The sequence below is a fragment of the Chelmon rostratus genome, chromosome 14 (genome assembly GCF_017976325.1).
Source record: "Chelmon rostratus isolate fCheRos1 chromosome 14, fCheRos1.pri, whole genome shotgun sequence".
NCBI lineage: Eukaryota > Metazoa > Chordata > Actinopteri > Chaetodontiformes > Chaetodontidae > Chelmon > Chelmon rostratus.
In genome coordinates this window covers 22,460,482-22,485,757 of record NC_055671.1, presented here as the reverse complement: position 1 = coordinate 22,485,757, position 25,276 = coordinate 22,460,482, and the positions used below count along the sequence as shown (strand labels likewise).

The window sequence follows — 25,276 nt, the reverse complement described above, 5'->3', positions numbered from 1 at the left end:
GAGGAGAGGGGGAGGAGGGGGAGGGAGGCGGCAGAGGAGGCGTCTGTTTTTCCTCAGGAGCGAGGCTGCAGAGCGAAGTAGACATGGAAAAGCCGGGGAATGGGAAAATGGCGCAGAGAGCGGCTACACAGCGACTGAGCCGAGCTCCCAAACCTGCACTCAGTTTTACTAGACTCGGCTCTGCTAGGTTCTGCTCTTGTTGTTGTGTTCAGCTTGACTCAGTCAGCTCGGTTCTTGCAGCTGTTTTTTCAAAATCTAGGAGAATTTCACCCTCAAAACTCTGTTAAGTGGCCGTGACGTGTGGTCTGTGGTCTGGAGGAAAGTAAACACGTAAATAATTTCAAATGAAGTCAGACTGATTGGGATGAAGTGATGTGGTGCAGCTAAATGTAATGAGCCTGTGCAGGAGAGGCTGCAGTCAGACGCTGCGATTTATCAGTCTTCTCACAAGCTGCTTTGTCTGCTGGAGCAAACGGCGGCGTTGAAAAGATCAGAAGTCATTCTGGGAAATGTAGGAAACTGGAGTCCAGCATTGCTGCATTGCATTCTGGTCTATTTCCAGCTCCTGTGAGTGTACGTGGTAGAGGGCTGCTGCAGATGATGATGTCTCTCACTGAAGACAATTATGGGACTAATTAAAAATAAAAGTACTTCAGATGGTAACACACAATTTAATTTAAAGCAGTTATTTTAATCTGACTTGTTAACTTGAATCAAAACTAATTTAATTAATGTCTGTGACACATTGAAGTATTTTTTTAAAGCTGGTTAACAATTTTCTTTTTCGCCTTATTGATTAATCTGGCAATTATTTTCCTTCATTAATTGTTTGGTGTAGAAAATATTGAATAAGAGGGAAAAATATGCATCGCAATTTGCTTAAATGTCTTGAGATGACCTTTTTAAATGTTTACTATCAATATAAAATCCAAAAAATAAAGAGACGCTGGATCTGATGAATGTTGTGGCAATATTTGCTGGGAAAACTGACTTTAATAATCTTGTTCCTGCCCCTGAATTGATTATAGATTAGTTGTCTCATCTCTAAAGGTCGCTTTGTTTTCTTTTCTTTTCGTTATTGACAGATGCCAAAACTTGAATTTAAAATTTGAGGTTTTAGATCTCTGAATTTTCTCTGAAGAGTTATTTTATTAGTTTTTCATTCCAAATATTTGGTGCATTCCACATGAGATAAGATTAGATCAGTCAGTTTATCATAAAAGATCAAATATCTGACATTAATGTGGGAGGTGAAGGTCCGACAGGCGACGCTGGTTTGAAGAGGATATGATGGCAGATGTTGATTTTTGATGAATCTGAAATCCTATAAAATTCAAATGATCATTATGTATGTAAAGCATCATCTCAGGAAATCACAAATTGTACTGCGCTGACAAGGAATCAAGTCTAAATAGCTCAGCTGTTTTGGTTTGCTCCTTTGTTGAGAGCCAGATCAAAATATTGTGATGAGTTGTTTGTGGTGAAGACAGAAGGAGAGATTTTAACATGCTTTTAGAATCTGCTTTTGAAGAAAAAGAAAATACCAACCTGAAAAAAAACAAACTTGATCTACTCTGTTTGTTCTTGTCAGGTGCAAAAGCTCACCTGCCTAATTAAAGCCTTTTCATTTCTACATAAATAATAAGATGCTGAGCCTCATCCCTCTGTGCAGCTCTGCTTGGGTTTGGCTCACCCCACAGAAACACGCAGAGGATAATTTGATAAGTGTTTGCATGATTTGACAGCGTACCTGACGTCATTACCTCTTCTGTTACTCCCAGCAGGCTGAAACAAACACCAAGTCCTTTTCTTAGAGTGTATTTGACCCGGGTCTGATGTCAGCACTGTAGCAGGGTCTGTCAGGGGAACCGGGGGGTCCACTGGCACCAGCAGGGCTTAGCCCAGATTGACCCCAAGCCTCTCATCTCCCTTTCCCACAGGAGGACTGACCTGGGCAGCCACAAAGCACTCATGGTCAGATTTATGTCCCGACCTCAGAATTACACCCTCCAGTCATCTCTGTCGTAGATGTAATTTAAAGTCGTAATCATCAACTTTAAAGTATTTTAACATAGAAATCAGTGATAATTTATACATAACATTAGCAGAGTAAAACCTTTCCATGCAGCTCTTCGTACGGGTGATTAGTTTAAGAAGAACGAGGTCTGCAGATTCTCTTTCAGCTGAATTTTGAAGCTTGTGTCTTAAGCTGCAGCTCCTGTAACGGCCACCAGAAGCCTGAATGATGTAAAACCATCAGCAGCACATGCGTGTGTTCCTCTTCGGGTCCAGGTCTCAGTTTAGAATTGTGCATTGCCGGTTTTGTAAATTAAACATATTTCTGTTATATATAGTCAGCCAGGACTGCACATTTCTTGCAGCTACACACACACACACACATACTCACTGTATATAGTACTGAAAAAAATGATCCATGTCAGCACCCCAGTCACCAAAATAAATATAAATGCTGGCATTGTGGGTCACAGATGTGTTGAAACTTTACGTTTCTTTACATTTGAATTCTCTGTTTTATGTTATGATCACGCAGTGGTTAACTTCTGGTCAGGTTTAGGCACAAAACCACCTGGTTAGGGTTTGGAAAAGATCAAGTTTTGGCTTAAAATACCCAGTTTTGTCACCAGAAACAGGAGTGAATACGTCCCGACGGTTTGTTGGCTTGAACAGTGTTCGCTGCTGCAGTCGTCTCGCTAGCACCGTCACTTCCTCCTCCTGATGAGAAAGAAGAACTTCTTTCAACTACATCACTTTATGCTATTTTAGAAACGTTCACATGATATGTATGAAGCACACAATTTTAACGTATCTGTGGTTTGGAGAAATGTACATTTTATTTAGGCGATTGGGCCGACATGAGGCCCTGAACATCGACAGTTTAAATTTGGCCTATTTTGCCTCATTTTCATTAAGCTCTCCTGCCAGCGTCCATGAGATGGTGCAGCTGCCGAGCCCTGTAACTCTCTAATAACACTGTTTTTGGCTCACAGGTCTGAAGAAGGAGCCTGAAGGTGTGAAAAAGTATCAGGGAAAGTCCAGTCGCTGCCGCCTCGCCCTGCGATGGCATCCCATGCTGATAGTGTAAAGGTCACTCCATCAGCCAACAACAGGATATGGTTATGATAAGCATCCAATCAGAGCTCACGTTGCCGTGATAAGCATCCAATCTGAGTCTGAGAGCTTGTCGCTGCATTCCAGAGGCTGATCTGACACTATCATGAGGCCTGATGCTGGCTGGGACACAGAGCTGCGAGGCTATTTTAGGGTCTTTACAGATAGGAGGGAGTTTCAGCACAGCTGAGACAAACTGCTGCTGCACTCGGAACAAGGGTTTGGTACTTTAACCCGCTTTGATTTCCTGGTTTAAGACCAGATTATGGGACAGAACAGAAAAACAGCCTTTTGGTTGCATGATAAACCTTTACTTGGCATAAATGAACAGATAAGATGACGGTTAAAGTTAGCCAGTCCTCCACAGCTCGTCAAACTGCATGATTTCACTAATTCTACACGTTTCGTCTGCATTATTGCTTTCTTGTAAGAAGACAAGCTTTAAATTGAATACTTATAATTATCATAAGCATGAAATACAGTACAAAAATATTATTCTTATAGTCTGGCATTAGCCAATAATCCTCCCAGCTCGATGTTTTGTAAATTAAACATTTTCACTTCATTTTAGACCAGCTTCAAACTCACCTGTATGAAAAGGAGCATGCCTCAAATCTGGAGAATCTGGACACAAACAGGGTTGTTTTTCACGTTAAAGCTGCATTCATTGATTCTCCAAAGCTAACTGAAATATATTTTATTCGTTAGCATTCATTTGCAGTCATGCTTGTGTCTGTTTAGCCGCCGAATGCTCCACTGTCTTTGCATCTCCTCACCAGCTCCGTCTCTCTGCTGCTTGGTGCTGGTAGTGTACAGTGTGCAGTAGCATTCAGTGGGTTTATCAGAACTTTCTTTGGCTGAAAACAGCTGCCTGCTGCTGCTGAACCATAAAAAAGTTTAGCCAAAAGAGGCTAGAAAAGCTCAGCGAGCTAAAAGTCTGTCTTGAGTGTGAGGGCAAGGACTTTTTGGGATTGTTGGGAACTTCTTTACAATCTTTAAGGTAGTATTTTATGTTTGCTGTTATCGTGTGTCCTCCGCTACTTCACACACTAAATGGCCATGAGCATGTGGACACCTGAACACAACAGCCATGTGTGATGGTTGAGTGTCTCATTCCAAAACCCTCTGCGTCAATCTGCTCCTGCAGCGGTCTCATCTCTTCTGGTTTCAGGCTTTCCACCCGATTTCTGAACCAGGCCGCAGGGATTTGCTCCCACTCCGCCACAAGCGCGTTAGTGCGGTCTTACACTGATGCTGGGTGATGAGGCCTGGCTCACAGTCGGCGTTCCACTTCATCCCAGAGGTGCTGGATGGAGCCGAGGCCGAACTTCTCCCGCACCGAAACTGGAAAAACTGTTTTTTTTTTATGGACGCCTTTGTGCATGGAGCCGTTGTCATGTAAAAACAGGGAACAGAGTGAAGAGCACATGTTGTCTAAATATCATTGTGTTGCATCAAGATTTCTTTTAATTGTGCTGAGGGGTCCGATCCATGAAAAACAGACCAGATCAAGAAAACGGATGCCCACCTACCTCTGCTCATATGGTGTAGAAACCTTGTAGATAAATTTACATTACCAACATCCAGTAATGACCATCTTTAAGGATTTGTGGCTCTTCTTCCAAAAAGCTGTTCAAACAATGAATAGCCTCTGCTGAAGATTAAGACTCGAGACGATGATATTGATCCCGTAAGCAGAACCAGGTGTAAAGGATCTGTTTGATTGATGCAGGACTTTGGAAACAGAACAAGCAGATCCTCCAGATTTGTGTGATTATCTTGGTGTGTCATAAAATACCCCTTAGCTCGTCTTTGACGAGCTCACGGTCTCTCCGCCGGCAACAGGTAACATCCGAGCACGTCTCCTTGCAGCACGGTGGGTGAAAGCATTTTTTAGCCTGGGTGGCCCCAGCGGGGAAACGAAGCCCTCGCCCTGGTGTTTAACTTCGCTTCCTATAACTTCACCTCTCCCAAAGCTCCTTCCAGGTAAAACTAATGGGCGACTCCACATCTGTGGCCCATTCACCGTTTTAATGAGCAGGAGAGCGCCGTGGAGAGAGAGCTGAGTATGAATGGACAAGCGGGGGCTTTAACTAGCTGCCTCTGCCATTAAGAGCCTGTGGGGCAATTATGTTACCAAGCACAATGACCTCAACAACACTACAGGGTGTTTCTATACAACCTATAACCTTCATATGATTAAAGTTGTCCAACATCTAGAGTACTTGTGTTATAAAACGTATACATGTGAGGATGCTAACCTGTTGATATTCCTCCTTCTATCATATTTACTTTATTTCTGACCTGGAAGCCATATATAAGAAAAATAAAAAAGACATAAGTTCAAAGAGAAAAAACTAAAAATTGAGAATTAAACTGGAATTTTTCTCTCTATATGAAAACATAAACGTATAGCTTACATTGCATTCTGAATCTGCTCTTTATTTAAACTTCATGCATGCATGCACTGCATATTTCAACCCAGGATGCCATGTTTTTGTGACTGCACCAATATAACACTCCCCACTCCATTATTTTATACACATTTCCCTCAAATTCAGTCCATCATCATATTGTATCTTTGCAAGCTTTCAGATCTCCACTAGGATTTCAAAGAAATCTTTCTGCAACAGAGTTTGGTTGCACAGCAGGAGTTTGTACGGGTGGATCCACCATTAGGGCATCACAGTTGACAGCATGATAACGATTGTGTAGTCTGACTTCTCTCTATGTTAAACAACATATTCTCTGCAGCTGTATGGCTCTTTCTCTTTTGATGAGAACATACAGACCAGAAAACATAGAGGTAAACTACATCTGCAGTGCAAACGAACCAAAAACAAGTGTCTCATGACATTCATTCGATGCAATAATTAGGGAATGCCAATCGGTGTTTTTTAACAAAACGCAGCCAAACAACAGCATTGCTGTCAGAATCAGAATCGGCTTAGTTATGTGCCTACATACAATGAATTTGACTCTGGTTTAAACAGAGAACAGAAAGACATACAGCTCAATGAGGACAAATAGAGACAAAAAAAACAAAAGACTAAACAATAAGTTGAATGGAGACATAATATGAGTATGAAAGCATGTGAGCAATATGAATGCTGATTGAGCAACTTTCATCTTAACGAATAACAAACAGTCATTCGATGGATGTGTTTATCCAAAAATCCTTACAAGACATAGACCTGCAACCTATGGAAAATATGAATAAGTTAAGTTGGAAATGGAATAAATAAGAGTCATTCAGGATTCACTCTATAATGAGAACTTTTAACAAAACAAATACATCAATAAGATTAGAGGTGATAAAACTGTTCATTTAAATCAACATGGTCTACAAATGTAAATGAGCTTATCCAAAGTGTTTAGATGCTCAGACTCCTGAAAGCGTGTCGTTCCCTCTCAGGTTGTAACACTTATTACGCACTGTGTGAAATATTCGGTAGAGGGTTGAAGCCTCTTATGTGAAAATGCTTTTAGAGGAGTCGGTCCCTGAACCGCCTCCACCTCTCGATTTCTCAGGGTCAAACCTTTATGTCCATGTTTTGACTGTCAGCCTTTCTAAACCCTCTGGGCTCGTCTGACACAGAGCAGCCACCCTCTGTTAAATCTGCTGCTGTGAAATCATTAGAGCCCGACCTGCCGGTGGTCCAGCAGTCCAGAGCACAGGACCTGACTGTGTGTGTGTGTGTGTGTGTATGTGTGTGCGTGTGTGTGTGTGTGTGTGTGGAGGGCAGGCTTGGTTTGATGCTTCTGACCAGTGTAAGTAAAGAGAAAGGATCAACATGGGTAAGTGAAGCTTGTCATTGATATATGTGACGCTGAATGCTCCTCTGGTTTAACTCCTGCTTTAAATTCACAAAGAATCACAACAAAAAAATCATCTTCATTACTGACTAATCTATTACTTACTCTTTCAACTATTTAATCATAATCAGAAAATAATCAGAACAAGTTCAACATCTTTAAAATTCTTGGTTTTTTGGAATGATGCTAAAAAAAGAAAAAATCTAAATTATATATTATTAGAAATAAAGAACTTTTGAGAGGATAAGTGAAAAAAACGCTTTGTGTTTTTGATGATAAGATCTTAAATTATTAATTGACTGTCAGAATAATCGTTGATGACTCACTAATTGATTAATTGATGAATCATTTCAGCGCTGATGAATCATGTTGGCGTAAAGAAGAAGCCAAACTCTGCTTCTCAAACAGGAAGAAACAGGAAGTGTAATTCCAGTCGGTGATGACCAAACCACATCAACTGCCACCAACACAACTGTTTACACTGTTGATGTTTCCCTAAAATGTTCCAGAGATTATCATCTTGACATATTGATCATCTTTGTATCAGTAAACCCAATTAGTGGATATTGAGAAAAACGATTGACACCAGTTCTGATAATGAAATCATCATTTTAAGTCACTTATCAAGCAACAACTTGTGAGTGTGACTTCCATCCTTTCCTCTTCAGACAAAACAAGCATTGTGGTGACATCACCTTTGGCTCTTTGACATTTTGATGGACAAATTACAAATTCCTAGAAATCACCTGTCAGTCAAGCCTTGTGATGTCTTTTCTCTTTGATTCCTGCTGATGACATTTAGGTTTCTGATTTATTTATTATGGAGAAACAACTGCTGCTGAAAACCAAACCTCTCTGAACTGTAAAGAATATTTACCTCCTATGAGCTGCCAAACTACCAGCAGGAGTAAAAACTGTCATGAGCTGCTTATATTGTTGAATTAGTGCTGTTTAATAACAGTAGGAGTCTTACAACTGACATTAATTTGTATAAAAAGTGCCTGATAATTCCTGTTAAACAAATGACTTGTCAGATAAACACGTACAGTTGTTTGGTCCAGAAAGTGTTGGAGTTGATGTGAGTTTACGTCCCTTCATCCCGTCACCGTCACCTCTTTGCTCCACATTCCAGCCGTCCCGCTCTTATCTTTATTGGCTGAGGACGGGCAGAATTACAGCAGTTTGAGGACAGTTTCTGGAGCTTTGACGCGCAGATGACCAGAGATACCAGAGAGCAGACGTTCATGGAGACGACAACCACTTATCAATGGACGCACGACAGGAGGGAATTAAATATGTAAGAACGGAATAAAGCAGCTTCTGACGCGGTGGAGGATTTTCTGTGTTCAGATAATGAGATGGACTAGAAAGTGAGAGATAACGCTGTGGTGAAGTGGCTGTAGTAAAACTAAATGGTCTGCTAAAGCTCCCAAATGACAAACAATAAACTGTCTCGTCTTTAGTCTCCACTGGAGTTGCAGCTTGAGAAGCGATCCAGCCCACTAAAACATCACTGCTCATTAAACCTAAATCTGATCTCAACCAAAATGATTTTTACCAAAAACTGATTAAAAAAAACTTTTTTTTAAAAGTTTTGTTGTTATTTTGACAAACAAGCTGATTCATAATACTGATGACAAACCACAGACATGACTGATAACTCACAGCCACATGGTACAGTATGTGCTGGATACAGTGCAGTTAACTAGGATGATAAATAGAAAGAGACATCCAAATGACAAATCACCATATTTCACCAAAAATACTGAAACATGCATTAAAAAATGTTTTAAAATTAATACATAAATGAAAGATGACAAGGGTACAAAGTAAGAAAAATTGAGTTCCCCAGGGTATTCTTTAAGGGTCTGTTTGCCCAAATTACACACACACACAAAAAAAACCCCCACACACTTATTTCATGTGGCATTTTTGTCTAGGTTTGAAATATCAAAATTCACATCAATAAATGCTCACAGCATTGAAAAATGATATTGAAAAAACATCTCTGTCCAGAAACAATGTGCAGTGAATCTGAATAATCCACACAGCAAAAAAAAGAATTGTTGAAAAGGAAAGTCAGTTGAATTATTTTTCAGTGTGAGCTCCACAAATTAATTCCCATTCACCTCCACTGTGTTGGTGAGGAGGCAAAAAAATCTCTCACAATTATATCAAAACCTGGGAGCATAAAACCAAAACTATATGCACGTCTGGACACCAGTAGAGGAAAATGGTTGTTTTTTGGAATTTGTGTGAACTGAGCCTTTAATCCTGTGAACGTCTAAAAGAAGAGTGCACTGAACATATCGAATCTGACAAGCAGCAAAGCTCGAGCCGCTAAAGTTTGACATTTGAAACATGTTGAAATGAGCGTTGCATGAGAAAGAGCAGTATTTGCTTCTCCAAAGATTGATCTCATTATCCCAATTTTTGATTAGATTTTCTCCGAAACCACGTCCTGTTAGCTCACAGAGATGAGATCTGAACTCATGACATTGGATAGAAAAAGAATCGAGCAGAGTATGTATAAATGAAATGGAAGAGGCCATTTTTGCATCTTGTGTAGCCTCTTACTCCACTTCAGCCAGACCCACAGAGGACACTGGGCCTCTGGGGTAGTCATGGACCGCCACTGGCATGACCCAGTTTGCCCACATTTCCCAGAATGAGGAGGAGCCGCCATGTCTAATTGTACCCAGTGGGTTTAATTAGCTTTGCGTGTCGGCGTCCATGCACACCAGAGGTGAATATATAGACTGTAGGAGCCTCCGTATGATAAACACTCGGGCCTGAGCGTGCTGTGCAGCGTTTTCCGTGCTGAGCATGCTCGGCTTTGAATCAGGGGGAATATTTGTTTGGAAATGTAGAGTTGAGGGTAAGCACTCTGAAGAGGAGGGAAGCAGTGTCTATTGAAAAATCTACATGATGACACAAACAATTATGAGGAGAATTCATAACACGGCCAAGATGGCTCCCTATGACCTATTTTGGATGTTTCCCCTGGCAAAGCAGCATGAGGGGAGAGAGAGAGAGAGAGATGACTCCAGTCTATTGGGGTTGAAAGCAAAATATGAAGAGACTATTACTGCTGCCCAGGTCTTTCAGCACCTCCGGCGATAGCAAGCATAGAGAAAAAAGTAGATCAAAAAAGAGGAAAGGTTCTGGTTAAAGGTTTGGTGCAAAGTGATGCATTGAGAGAAAGAATGGAGGGAAGAGTGGAGGAGAAAGTGACACAGGGAGAGAAGAGGGGGATGTGACCGGTATTGTATTTCATCTCTGTGTAGTGGACGTCTTAATCAACAGTGTCAGGTTTTCTTTCTGGAGGCTGCATGGTGTTTTTCATGCTGACAGCGGAGGTAACATGTGAGTGGCAAACAGGACGGAGAGGAGGATGTGCCCCCAGAAGCAACACCAGCCTGCATAGAAATATGTAAATAATATTGGTAATATTATTGTTTTATGCAGCCATTCATGTGATGAATTCAGCGTGTGCGCCGGTACTGTTTGTATTACTGTGTGTGTGTGATGTGTGTCTCATTATTAACTCTGCACTTGGCAGCCACTTTGAATTGCAACAGCCTGTGAAAAACATACAAATAATGTTTGCTCAGGTTTGTGCAAAGTTTTCTGATATTTTAACAATTCTGGAACGCTCTCCCTCACAAAACAAAACAAAGGTCGAAAAGTTGCAATCCTGTTAGAAAGCTTTTGTATTATATTGTGATTTTGCACATCTGAGATCTACATATTAAAATGCCAAAATGCATTTAAATTCAGCTGTGGGGTTACAAAGGTTTTTGGTACCAGGTCTATTAAAATAACATCATTATGGAGTATCACAGGAATATTATTGGCACCAAAGGATACAGACACATAAAGTTTGATAAGTTCAGCAAAACCAAATGTATTAAAGCACCTCAGGGACACTGAGTCCCTTTATGGATATTGTTGAAATGCTGTGGTTTTCACATCCTCTGTTACTCATTATTCAGTTTCAATTTTCAAGAATTTAAGGATTTTATTTTGTAATGTCCAAATCATTTCTGTTATGTGTTCTCTTGCGTTTTGTATCTGTGAAGCACTTTATTTCAAAAAGCTATTAATAAGGATGCAAAATACTCCAGTCCTGCTTTGTTACTGAAGTAAACGTCATGCAGTGTACTTCAAAAGTAAAAGTGCTGATTATTGCGAATGGCTCCCTTCAGAGTGTGAAATTAATGATGCATTAAAGTGAAAGCAGCGTTTCGGTGTTGCAGCCGCTCCAGCTGGTGCAACCTCTTTGGGTAATTTATGAGTCTTATCTGATGAATCTGCAAAGGAAATTCATAACTCCGAGAAAAGAGGTGCAAAGTTGAACAAAACGTAAATACTTATGTTCCACTCTCTCAAAACCATACACACAATTTACAAGCGTGTATTTGTATTTATAATGTCATCGGTAGTGTATGATCCTGCAGTAATAGCTGGAGATAAGGAATATAACTAAAATGTAGTGCTACAGTTTATTGGTTGAAAATGATGAGATTATTGAAATAATATTAATAATTTAAAAAGATAATTAACCAAAGTTATGAAGACTATATGCACACATCCGGATATTATATTGAGCTTATATGAAAAAAAAAATATAGTAACCAAAAAACACAAAGTACTATAGTTCAACTACAAAGAACCATATGCGTCCATAAGAATATTATGGGAATATTTCCGTGCAGACTTCTGTCCGTGTAAAATAAGGGACATAAAGTTGTGACTGATGATTATTTATTGTAACACGGCTGGAAGGTGAAATATGCCGCAAACTGCCGTGCTGTAAACAGTGAGCAGGCCGGGAGAGCTTTTATGGAATACATGTAACCGTGCTGCAGGGTGACACCTCCTGATTTATGGCTGTATTTAGATAAGACGCTGCCGTAAATGGTTTCTAAATAGCGTCAAGGTCATGTAATGTAATGGGATAATGTTTTTAGGCGATGGAGATAAGATGATGTGTTTAGTGTGTGAGGAGCTGTGGGGGAATGAATGCGGAGATAAAGGCGCTGCAGGCCTTTTCCTTATACCGCGGAGGTATGATGACAACAGGCCGCAGACTGTGTCTGTCCCAAAAGTACCGAATAATTCATCAAACTGTTCATTTACACTTCCCAGAGCGCTCTGACATATACCTCATGTTATTACTGGAAAAGGAGAGACGCTGATAACATGCGCGCAAAACGGCCATTACGAGTTTAAGAAAATATGAACAAATCCTAGAAAATCTTTAGACAAGTATTAGACTGAAGGAGCTGGAAAGAAAAACAGACAAAAAATTTCATAATTTCAGAGGATATTTATGGCGTAAAGCAACACATTTAAGTAGGATGGAAAGTTAATTAGATATATTGTCATGTTTTTGATATAAACTAAATTGTGCCTCTCGTTATTTGTTAATTGTCAGAAAATTAATTCGTGCTAAAACAAATGAGACAACTCATGTATCAGAAAGTTTAGTTTCTAAAGGCTTGAGTACTAAACCTCAGTATTTGAGCCTTAAACCGTGTCTGTGGATTGAAATATCCTTCATTTGTTAGATAAAGCAGGGGAGAGTTTTATCTGATTTTTTCCTCCTTTAATTTTATTGTGCGCAACTTCAAAATACTAATCCTAACTTCCATCCCTGCAGTGTTCACATACTTCAGTTTCCTACATGATAGACGACGAGTTAACAAATAAAAATAGCACAAGTAATTATTTTCATCTTGAATTTAAAAAATCACACCTAATAAACAGTCTTAGCCAAATAGAGGGCGCGTAAATTGTGTGCGTAAAACCTCTCCATAACAAAAAGAAGGACACTAGGAATGACCAAAAAATAAATATATAAAAAATAAAGAACTTGGAAACTTGGGACAGGTTAACCACTTTTCCCCTCATATATGTGCGCGTCTGTGTCACCACTGACTCCAGCAAGCAGATATTTGTTCCTTGTGTTGTGCCGTGAGATTATGGCACCATGGCGCATGTTATTGCAAACCTCTCCAGACACTCCTCCCATCCTGAGCGCTTTCCTCTATTGGCTGCCTCCTTTCCACGCTGACATCCAAATCATATAAACCTGGGGGCCTCACACCTTCATCGGGGTCAAATTTCTTGGGCAAATCAGAGCAGCCTCCTCGGGAAGCGATCGCAAGAAAGAGACACAAGTGGAGCGCAGCGCATCGCCGAGATTTGCTCTCTGGAATTATAAACCTTTTACGGCCTATTTCACCTCGGCTGAGGTCGCTTTCAGAATGACGACCATGTAAAAGTTGGTGGCTGCGTTTGGCTTGACTCGTTAATGCATTCACGGGAATACATATTTAAGTCTTGAATGAGTTCTGTCGGCTGTGGATCCCCGCGCAGAGACCGTTTTGGGGCAGCAGCAGCGAGAGACGGAGGGCGACGGAAATCACGGCAACGACCACATTTGTTATCCCGTTCAACATGAACCTCATCGGGGGCTACCAGCATCACCACCACCACCTGATGCACGAACCCTTCCCGTTCGTCCAGCGGTGTCACCAGGATGCGCCGTACTTCCAGAGCTGGGTGGTGAACCACGGCGAGGTGCCACCGGACTTCCAGATCCAGGCGCCCTACCCGGCCGTGGAGCTCGGAGCGCCCGGAGCGACGCACGACGCCCGTCTGGAGGGGCTCCAAGCGGGGATGGGGAAGAGGAGAACGTCGGGGCCGAAGAAGGAGCGCAGGCGGACGGAGAGCATCAACACAGCTTTTGCCGAGCTGAGGGAGTGTATCCCCAACGTCCCGGCGGACACAAAACTATCTAAAATTAAAACTTTACGCCTGGCGACCAGTTACATCGCCTACCTGATGGACGTCTTGGCCAAAGACTCTGGGGAGACGGAGGGCTTTAAGGCCGAAATTAAGAAATTTGAAAACCGGGATCTGAAAAGGAAACGGGAACAGGTAAGTAGAAGCCTCCGAAACTTTCATGTTGATCAAAACAATCCCAACCGAAGACATGTCAGGAGCTCATTAGTTCACATTTCTGAGTGATTGAGAAAAATCGCTGGAGGCCTGAGAAATGCGTAAAAATGGAAAGAGTAGTTTAAGGTGGGATTTAATAATGTGCTCAGATTTATCAGACTGAAGCCACAAAGTGTAAAAATAAAGCCTAAATATAAAACCTGTCTTTTACATCTCAATTATAATCACAGTTCCCAAAGAAAGAAAATATTCTATATTCTATTCTTCTTATAATTCTATTTTTATTAAATCCAAAATAGGACTACAGCAGTGCAACCAGTTATATTTAGACTCCTATTTTTGTGGGACGTGATCCACTATAAAGGCCACAGTATTCATTAAGAAAGACACAGCTTTAGTATCCTATAATAATAATAATAATAATAATAATAATAATAATAATAATAATAATAATAATAATAATTAAAACAGCATTCACCTTATTGAAAAAAGCATAGTCATGCTGACCTTGTTGGTACATTTAGACCTTTATATCTTCATACACACTGGAATTGCTTTAAGCAAAACGGCACGTGCTTCTCCAGCTGTTCATAATGACAAATAGCCTACATCAGTTAAATATTCATCAATGCATAATTACAATATTTCCTCACATCGCCTGTAGCCTATAGATTGATAATGTTATATAATATATAAATAATCAATAGTCCTGTATTTAAATACACTCTAAAATTCAGTTTTAGTCACATAACAATAGCTTTATTTTAAAGCACGCATCATTATTTAATACTGCATATCATATAGGCTAATGTGTGACTTATTTTTTTCTTCCATATTTGGTCAATTGTTTGGGTTAAGTTAAGTCTAAAGGTTTGATCAAGGTCTCACTGACTTTCACTTAATGAGAGCATGTGATGTCATGGCCCTGATTGCGTCACCGAGGCCCCCCCAAACAGCACCCACCTTATTTTCCAGCGTAATGAGGCTCTCAGAGGAGCGTGAACCTCTGATGTTAATATGTCGTGGAGAGATATTGCAAGAAATGTTGCCATATCTAGTGACAGTGCAGTAACTCTCATTGGGCTGAGGTTGAGGTTCCTGTGTTTTAGCCTCTCCTGCTGATGATAATTTGGTGTTTTTGGTGTCACAGACTGACGGCCTGCAGGAGTCATTAGGAGCCGAGAAGAAGGTGAAGGGCCGGACCGGGTGGCCGCAGCAGGTCTGGGCTCTGGAGCTCAACCAGTGACCCTTCCTCCTCCTCCTCCTCCTCCCCCACTAAAGAAAAAAAAACCTCCTCAGAGACTCTGGATTCAAATCAGATAAAAAAACCACTGACTGGCTGAACCTAAACACACCGCTGTGCACGTGCAATGATGCGCAAAAAAGAGCGAATTAAAGGACAACATGCGGAGATAAACAGCTCGCGCGATGGATTGTGTTGCTCTTCTTTTCTCCTGCTGTGGTTTCTGACTCGGCACACTAATCTGACTGTAGGTGTTTGATATTTGTGGTATTTCTGCTTTTTGATGTTTCCACCCCTCCAGTACTGTAGACCAGATGTGGCCACGGTGTCAAAAAACATCTGTCTGCCCTAAAAATGTGTTTTATCTGGCATCGACTTGATGGTGTTTTCCACATCTGACGGCGCTGGAGCAGAAAATAAATAAATTATAGCAAATGATAAGTGGAGTATGTTGTTGCAAAGATGGAAAAATATTTGGGATTTTTTAATTCTTTTGCTCAGATTATTTCGGAAATTACAGAACATTAAGTAACGGTTTTCAAACTGAGTTTTGACAGGTGTTGATTGGTAGATTTTTATCCAATCCGAAAGGGGATCAATTATCTTAACTTTAAATCAAATTTTAAGAAACAGATCTGTACTTTTTGCCGTGTGTTGGCAGCACGCTGTGAGTTAGTTTAATGCCGCTGGGAAATTACAGTATCGTGAAGACACGAATTGTGACATATTCCGGCCTGAAGGTTTTTATAAAACACATTTACAAGACATCACACCTGCATGTTGATCAAAACATGTTATTATAATTTAAAACATTAATGAGTGAAACAACGAGCCATTTCAAAAAATATGAGATAATAAGCGAATTGATCTATTTCCTGATCACTGGATTTGGATTTTAACAAGACAGGCTTCTTTAGTGATGTCATGTAATGTAATTAACGGAAATATAATAAAATCAAATTAAAAATGCTTTGTGAGCTCAGAGGAAACACATCATTGACGGCAAACTTCCATTTGTCTCTCTTTCATCCCGCTGAATTTGGCGCGTTAAAGCATTATTATCCCAGTCATACTGTACTGTAAACTATACCGGCTGTTGTTGACGTTTCTTGTAGAAAATTATTGAATTTACTGAATCTACCTCAAAATTATTGTCACTGTCCGCTCGGAGAAGACGAACACGCGACTGAATGTTGAGAAGACGCACAGCTTTCACTCCGACATGTAAAACACTAAAACTAAAAGGGATAAAAGGTTTATTACTGTGCGCAATGTGGATGGAAATGTACATTGGATGTGAAGTTATATATAGTTCCGTAAATAAATGAATTATTTTATGACACTCCAGCTGTCGTGAAGGTGTTGTTTCTTATTTAACTGTTTTCTCCAACAGAGATTTAACAGATTATTCCGCCAAGACCAGACGATGACTTCATTTTTCCTTTTGCCTGTTTTTGTTTTGTTCTGTTTGCTTTCATTGGGGAAATATCGATTATAATAAACAGAGGAGGATCAGTCTCATCATGAAAAAAAAATCTGAAATTAATCCAATAAATATCAGATAATTTAGCAAACATTTAGAATTGTTAATTAATTCCTTCCGTCACAATTACGATTATTTTCTACAAATTCCACCTTTTTTTGTATTTCTATAATTCGGAGATTATACATTTGGAATTCTAACTCTATTTACACACTTCCAATAATACATTTAATGACTGAATTGTAATTTGAGGTCGATGTCAGGACTATTCAGACAATTCATAACTGGTTCAGAAATCATAAAATTGTACAAAATCTATAACATTTCTTGAAAACTTTTAATTTTCAATAATGATCTAATCCTCCAGTGCCAATTAGTCATGCATGCTACATCTTATTAAAAGAACTGATGACTCCTTCATAAATATAAAACTCCATCTTATTCACTGGGGGAAAAGACAAACGTTAAGTGAACTCAACATGTGTCACTGCTGCTGTTATTTTGTTGATTTAGTTTCGTCCTGGTGTTTTAAAATACAGCCCAATTAAAAGGAGGGTCTACAGTGACACCTGGTGGTCGATGGCGGTTACTGACAAAAGAAACAATTCATCAGGCTGCATCTTTTTTTTTTTTTTTAATGTGTTCATATATACGGTGTAATAATACCTGTGAATGAATAGAGACGAGAAACGAGAATGTTGCCTCTGCCTGTACAATACATTTATTATTATTATTATCATCACTAGGAGCAATAAGCAGCCATATTTAAATATCTTTTTTTTTTTCTTCTAATACAACAATTAGGTTAATGTGGCCTGGCCTATGTGTTAATAAAGTTGGGTGTTATCTACATGACACTAACAAACCTACAAGCAAAACAGAAAGTATAACAGACACTTAAAAATAATAATAACAACCCTGTCAGAAGTAGATTAACTCAGTGTGGTGGACAAACATAAATACAATGTGTGACAGAGGATGAAGAGTATTTGAAAAGAACCCCAACAAGAACTCCGAACTGTGTGCAATCACTGTAAAAACCGACGAGCAAAGAGCTGGAGCTGAAGATCTGAGAAGATGCAAAACCAAAAGTTGTCCACGGCCTGGAGGTTTCAGCAGTGCATTAAGAATTTAAATAAGCTTGTAGGTTTTCTGCAGTGTCGGATTCTTCATATTAAAAGTTTGATGTTAACTGGGGTCACTGGTGGCTACTGGTGACTTCCCATCATGGCTTGTGACTTACATTTATTGAAACATAAACCCAATCAAACAAAACAAAACAAAAAGATCTTTCTACATAATTCATCAATTACTTGAATATTTGTCAGATTCATTATTAAGAAAATGGCCAAAATGCAGAGTCACTGCGCTTTAGTGTTTACATACAAATGTGAATCTTTCAGATGGTCATGCAGTAAACTCAGTCCGAGTGTAAAGAAACACCAACAAAAAGCCGGCTGTGGTGTGACGCCACATTTGGTGCCAAATTAGATTTGTGTTGGACGACCTCATTAACCAACGTCCAGTAAAACTGTGATTTTTGCTGGCGGACGTGGAGGGAGGGCACGTTTTAATTTGATCAATTCTTCAAAAGAACATTTCATTCTTTTTCTGCTTTAGTCGCCAACTTGTCGACCCAGCTTCTTGAAATACATCCGGTATGTTCAGCGTGAAATCAAGAGTTGAGACGTCGTCCACAAACACTGCTCTTAAATATTAAAATGATGCTAGTAATCACCCCTATCACACACAAACACACATTCCACTTCAGGTGTGTGTGTGTGTGGGGGGGGGGGGGGGATGGAGAAATCAAAATCAAATATGCAGACAGACACAACTTTATACAACTTAAGGCTTAACTAAAGAGGAGGAGAGAAAACTGGGATACAAAGAAAAAAAAAGAGCTACCAACACCTGCGATGCACGGAAGAAATAAATGTGTGTGTTCATACGTACATCAAACAGCTAGCGAGAAGGAGAAGAGCGGGCCACAGCCAAATGCTACATCATTCACCACCACCTGTCTTTAAACGCATCACCTCCAGCTGGAAAAGGGCGACTGAAAGATTAAAGATCAGGACTGAGATCAGCTTGTTTTCAATCTGTTTCAGACATTATTGAGAAGGGTGGATTTAACGTGAATCTTGAGCCGCCGGAGGAGAAAACTGACCCCGAGCCCTGATATGCTTGGCGTAACTTTGGCGGAGGCGGCGCCCTTTCCAAGGATTCATTCTCAATTTTAAAAAAAAAAAGAAAAGAAAAATCCACTTGATATCATTCAACCCGACACGCTTTCCTGTTTGGCACAAGCATTCCATGGTGAACATGTTAACAGTCAAAGAAAAGATTCCCCAATATACCGAAACGCGTTTCGTTTTTTTACTCTTAAGGCAGCTATATTGTACATTGCATTCAACCAAGTTACTAAAGTTGGACTCTGACACTGTTCTTTTGTATATATTGATAAGTTACATTACAGCATGACGACGTAAAACCCTGCAGAGCGAGTCCCGGTCCTCGACAGTCTTTTGGGACCCGGCTTTTGCGGAGGAGAGGAGGAGCAAATGCGCTGGAGGAGGATCGATCGCTGTGACGACATGCGCAGAGGCTGCTTTTAGGTGAGGAGGACAAAATGAGCAAAAGTGAACTCATCCTGCCCTGAATTCTCCTCTGTTTCAGTTAAATGTCCTCTCAGGACAGCAGGAGTTTGTGTTCTGGTCTCACAGAGGAGCGGGACGGTGACAGGGTTGCAGGAGGAGCTGGTTTTGGCTGTTGTTGCGGTTAGTGGCGTCCAGGTTTTGAGAATAACCGCCGTTGCTGTTTGTCGCTGCGGTTGCCGGTTACTGATGGAGCTACTGCCGCTCTGCTTGTCGTCGGGAGGTTTAGTCCAGCGGTTTGCCGCCGTCGCCTTTCTGGTCCAAGCGGCTCTTGCTGCTCTTCACCATGTAAATAAAGTAGGTCAGCGTCTCCTTCTCGTTCACTGGAATATTCCTGAAGTGACGACTCACCGTCTGCAGAGGGGGAGGAAGGGAAGAGCGAGAGGTTAAAATTAAAACTCTCAAAACCTCCCGTGTTCATCTACATGCCATTTATTTTCATCAATTGTCTCGTGTTTATGTTTTAATTTATTTTAATCAAGACTTAACTGAAGCCGACCTAATGGCTGTTTGGATTTACAAGGCAAAAGAGAAGAAAGCACACATCCTGTGAGCTGCGCCTCACTGCTCTGCCACTGGTCCTCCTGAACGCGGGGCCAGCTGTAACTGGTTGAGGGCTGTTGACTGGTGCTTTATTAATGATGTGGGAGGCTCATTAATAGGAGGGCCTGAACCTGACTAGCAGCCTGGGGAAACATTCAACTTGCAGCCCAGTTTCTCTCACTCATTCCCACTGTTCGACAGCAGAGTCACATCCGACGCCACCCCCCCCACCACAGAGGAGGTATTTGTCAGGATGAGGGCCGAGCCAGCTGCATGAAGTCCACCTGTCGATTTGGCAAATTAGTCTAACAATCTCTGCATGACCAATTACTGTGGAATAGGACCTGCGACACTACGTATATCACAGTAAATGAGTAATATGGAGGCGGGGGTTGAGAAGAAAGACGCCGGGCACACCTAATGAGGGCAGCTCAGTGGCCTTCAGTGTTACACAATATGAACTACCAGACTGGTTGCACCAAAGAAATCCTTGAAATAAGGAATCAAAGAAAAAGCAACCTCCAAAGGGGGCTGCTTACAAGTTGTGAAATCAAGTTTCTGTGAGGCTAAAAGTGAGAAAACGTCTGTAGCAACACATTTCAACAGTGATCAACATGTGAGGAAGTTTAGCCTGATAAATGGCTGTCAAACCTTTAACTGATGACAATTTACTGTCATGTGACACTGCATCCATTCAAACATCAAATAAATAAAGTTCTCTCTCTTCGTCTGTGTTGGTCGCTCTCTGGGTCGTTGCTTTTAACATCATCTATTAGGAGGCTTATGCTTGTTGTCAAGCTAAATCAGGACTGATTGTTCCCGGGCCATTAAAGAGTACTGCCCCCAGAACAGGGACCGTTAAAAGAAAAGAAACTGTGCCTGAGAGACAAAATTTAGACACACAATAAGGTTCCTCAGTTCCAGTAATCCTGCATATTCACAGGGTTTCGTGGCCAACGTTACTCTGTCATTTACAGTGCAAAAGTGATGGACACCCGCCACGCAGTGGGCAACATCTCCACAGTCACTCAGCTCTTTACCTCTGCCAGCTGGGCCTTGTTGAGTCCGGGTCTGGTCTGCAGCTTGTAGTGTCGCTTGTAGCGTCTCAACGTGTTCACCTGCAGCTGGAAAAGGTCGACCTGAAAATGCAACAGAGACGGGGATGCGGTCAGTTATAAGATGCTAAAGTTTTCATCCCTCGTCCATGAGGATTCACCAAAGACTCTCAGAGGATTCTGCCTCATTTTCTGCTTTTAGAGGGAGACGAAGTTTAATGGAGAAATCTAAAAACTGAAAAGCTCACAAGCACAACTAAGCACAGTACAAAACAAAATTTCTCAAAAGAGCAACAATGATTAGAAACTTTATTTAAATAGTACTGTACAGGTGGTTGTGAAAGCACATTTTTTATGATAGTTCCACCGTGAGTTGATGTTTTTAAGGTTTCCTGTGTGTGTTTACTTCTGTTCCTCTGCATAGTTGGCAGTGCTTCTTGCTCTGTCGTGCTTCAACTATGATGCCTGTTGATTGTTGTAACTAACATGTTGGTCCACATTACCTCAGGAACCTCCACGTCATGATCCGGGGACTCTCCTCCATCGTCACTGGTCTTCCTCTTCCTCTTGTTGCGGACACTCTGGATGAAGTTCTTGTGGAAGTCGCAGATGTAGAGGTGTCGCACCTACAAACATATTGATGAGTCTTAAAGGAGTCGTCTGCCATGTAGAAAATCTTAAATCTTTATCAGACACAGCCGTGTTCAATGTCTTAACAAAAGCAGCCGTACAAGAAACATGAAAGTGGCAAAGCTATGACTTAAAACAAGAAGTATCGAATCAAAGATGGTGCAAACAAGACCTCGGTACTACTTATTGGGTTGCAAAATTCATGGAATATTCAAGGTGGAAACTTTCCGTGGGAATTTTTATGAATAAAGGGAAATAACAGGAGTAAAACAGAACTACAGGGGTGATTTGATCAGGCTTCAGCACTTAAACATGCCAAAAGCAGACATATTGAAAACTCTCTATATAATAACTGAAATAGTTTTGAGATTTGTTACCCGGCCCTAACTATAGATTATCTGTAACGTCAATAACTGACATTAATTGAGGACTTGTGCATTCATTCTGGGCTCAGAACATGTGACTTGTCACAGGAGTCCCAGCATGTCTGGAGAAACTTGCAGGCAAACAGCAGAACACACACACTAAAGACAACTGAGCTCATATGTCTGGCTGGACTGAACCAGCAACAAGTCACACAACGCCTTCGAGGAAAGCTGAGTACAGAGTGGCTAACAGCAGGAACAACACATTCTCAGAAATCTTTGCATTCAGGGACAACACTGCTGTGTGCTTGGTGGCCGTGGTGCAAAGTTGAGCTGAAGGACCCCCTGTACATACGGCTCTTTGTGCATTGTGAATGCATCCTGTTGCCTTAAGTAGTCATCAGGTACAGGGCACACAGCATATCACACATGACACAGGAGAATGACCCTGGCCCTGGTTTACTTTGTCTTTATGGTGAGTTAATTAAAGACAAATTTACTTAGAATGAAAAATGTGAGCATAAAACCAACAGAAATAAATACAGATATTAAAGTTGAATTATTTTAACACATCCTCAAACTTAGTTATGGTATTTTTCTTGAATCGTTGTTGTGTTTTGTACTATTCTGAATGTGTTTTCTGTTAATGTGTGTATTTGGACAAAGGCCCATCACAGACAGACACTGCAAACAAGCTTAGGATAAAAAACTCTGTGACATGTGGCATTCATATAATAAATAAAGATCCAGCCTAAAAAGATCAATCAACAATTTTGACAATCAATAAATCATTAGAGCAACATTCTTAGCAAAAACGTAATCTGGATCCAGTTTCTTAAGTGTGACAATTTGCTGTCTTTCTCTTAAATATTTGATCTGTTTGGGTTTTGGACAGTTGGGCAAACAAGACAATTGAAGATGTCACTCTGGAAAACTGATGGAAATCTTTTAGTATTTCCTGACACCTAACAGACAAAATCATGACAATAATCTGCAGGTCCCTTCAGATCATTAGCAGCAGGCCAAATATATTTTATTGCAGAGGTGCATAGTCCCAAACAACTTTGTTACAGATGAAATTACCACAAACTACCAACCCCCGGGGGTCTAGGGCCTTGGAACAGTTGCCAGTTGTCGATCCAGACTTTGTTCTATGTCTGTGCCAACTGTCTAGCTCAACAAGTTTTTCTCATTATGTTCTGGCAAGACACACAAATCATTTTCGTAGGCCTGTCCAACAAAAATATCTCCAAAGCTGCAACAATTAATGGTTCTGTTGTTAATTATGAAATTAATCACCAACTATTTTGGTAATTTACTTTACAGTTTGGGTCATTTGAACAAACAGTCAAGACTCTCTGATTCCAGCTTCTCAAGTGTGAATATTTCCTCATTTCTTTACTCCTCTATGACAGTAAACTGAACATATTTGGCATGTGGACAAAACAAGGAGTTTGAGGACGTCATCTGGGGCTTTGGGAAACACTTATCGACGTTTTTCTGACATTTATAAACATCAAAGAAAACAATCGACAGATTATTCGACAATGAAAATAATCGTTTGTTGCAGCACGAAGTACTTCTGACATTTAAAAGCGCGAGCTGTAATGGGAAAACGGTGACAGAAAGTGCAAAACCAAAAGACAAAACGGAGCAAAACTGGCCTGACTGACGCAGCTCCGGTGTTTGATGTTAAGCTGACGTGTGTGCACTTCACGGTACGAATCACTTTACTGCGGGTAGTTTGAGCCACTTTGAAATGAGGCAGTTTGCTGAACTGAGGTGAAGCAACACGGTTAGCTTCCCTGGCAACAGCCATTTTATGAAGAACAGCGTAGGCGTGCTGCAGGAAACTGTTGCAGTGAGAGAAAGCTTTAAGTTGATGTGGGCAGGACTCTGTTGTCCTGCACGTCGTCCAGGTAGCTAGCACAGCTAACGCTAGCCTGGCATTTAAACCGGCTAAGGGCAGATTCAGCTACAAACATTAACAACAATCGCAGCTACAGTAACGCTATCAAAACAGATTTGAACGTGGCCTTTTGTTTTTTCACGTTAACTGGCGCAAACTAGCTAACTTGCATTAGCTGCGATCTGTAGTCTGAAGTTTCCCCAAGAGCTAACTTTCAGGTATCATCTTGCACTTACAATCGCTGATCTGCATGTCAAAACAGAATAATTTAATTGAATTTCACTTACACTCTTGTCGATGTCCAGTTTGAGTTTCTTCTGCGATATGCTTTTCTGGATCCTCTTGCTGAAGGAGGCGTTTCCAGCTGACCGGCCGCAGCGCTCTCCGTCCTCGATCAGACAGCAGCTCTGTCCATAAAACGGCGGAGCCGGCGGTCCATCGTGGCTGTCTTCCTCTGTGCTGAACCCATTCATTCTGTACTGTAATGCTCTATGTGCGACAACTCAAACAATAAAATAGTAAAGACGAACCAAGCGTTTGGTTAGCTACCAGGTCTCTTGTTCACGCGTTGCCCTTTTGTGAAAGACAATCCGGTAGCGTTAGCTAGTTAGCTCGGCTAAGTGGCTAGTTCGCGAGCTAACAGCCCTTGATGTTTTGGCCCGAACCCGGCGACTTATTTCGAAACAGGACAACCTTTTGTTAGAGACATATCCCGACAGCTCTCCGGTAGATTCACACCACAAAACAGGTGCTGCTAACGTTAGCTAGCCGTTCGAGCAGGACCGCAGGGTGGCTGAGCTGCCGCTAACGAACAAATTCCTATGGTGAGACCGCCACTGTTTACCCCTGTAACAAATGGCTACGTTTCTGTGAGATTCGCATATGACATCAATTCCGTACGATCCTGCGCTAAAATGTGGCGACCGGCTACCACAAATGACACAACTTTGAAGAAATCACGTATTTAACTACCTGCACCTCAACAATCGCGGCACTCTTTCAGAACACCTCGTACAATGGACATGCTCCGTGTCCTTGGCGGAAGTTCCCGTCCTGCGCGACGATTGGCCAATTTTACAAAAAGGCGGTAATATCCTGAGAATCTTGCTATTTCATTGGCTGAAACAAACATCAATCTTCCGGCAGCTCTTCCTGTATCACTCGGCGTCATGTTTTGTACTGTGACTGAGGGTAAGAGGTGGCGTCGCCGTCACTTGAAGGGACTTTTAACACTATGGTAGAAACTTGTAAAATGAGCTTTGCAGTTTGCATCATACTTCACAATGAATACGTGACAATTAATTATATAATGTCGCCCATCTGTGAAATAATCTAAATGTAAATGGATGAACGTGAAATCCACATTCTCAGAGTCTTGAAACTGCGGTGAGAGGAAGGCTCTTTGGGCCAGGCTGGTGATACAGCAGAGACTATGTTGATATGGAGCCTGTTGCTGTCGTTGCCTGTTTACTACGTT

The 25,276-nt window shown here is 41.1% G+C and overlaps 2 protein-coding genes across 2 annotated transcripts; one reads left to right on the top strand and one right to left on the bottom strand.

Annotated features, from left to right (window-relative positions):
- Window positions 1–13,410: 13,410 nt before the first annotated feature.
- Window positions 13,411–15,237, top strand: LOC121617694 (heart- and neural crest derivatives-expressed protein 1-like). The gene is made up of 2 exons (XM_041952896.1): window positions 13,411–13,893; window positions 15,065–15,237. The coding sequence occupies exons 1-2, from the start codon at window positions 13,411–13,413 to the stop codon at window positions 15,158–15,160; spliced, it is 579 nt and encodes a 192-aa protein (XP_041808830.1). The 3' UTR covers window positions 15,161–15,237.
- Window positions 15,238–17,121: 1,884 nt separating this feature from the next.
- On the bottom strand, window positions 17,122–24,824 carry sap30l (sap30-like). Its single transcript, XM_041952241.1, has 4 exons — window positions 24,087–24,824; window positions 21,399–21,521; window positions 20,881–20,979; window positions 17,122–19,651 (listed from the first exon to the last, which is right to left on the bottom strand). The coding sequence occupies exons 1-4, from the start codon at window positions 24,270–24,272 to the stop codon at window positions 19,523–19,525; spliced, it is 537 nt and encodes a 178-aa protein (XP_041808175.1). The 5' UTR covers window positions 24,273–24,824; the 3' UTR covers window positions 17,122–19,522.
- Between the last annotated feature and the right edge of the window lie 452 nt (window positions 24,825–25,276).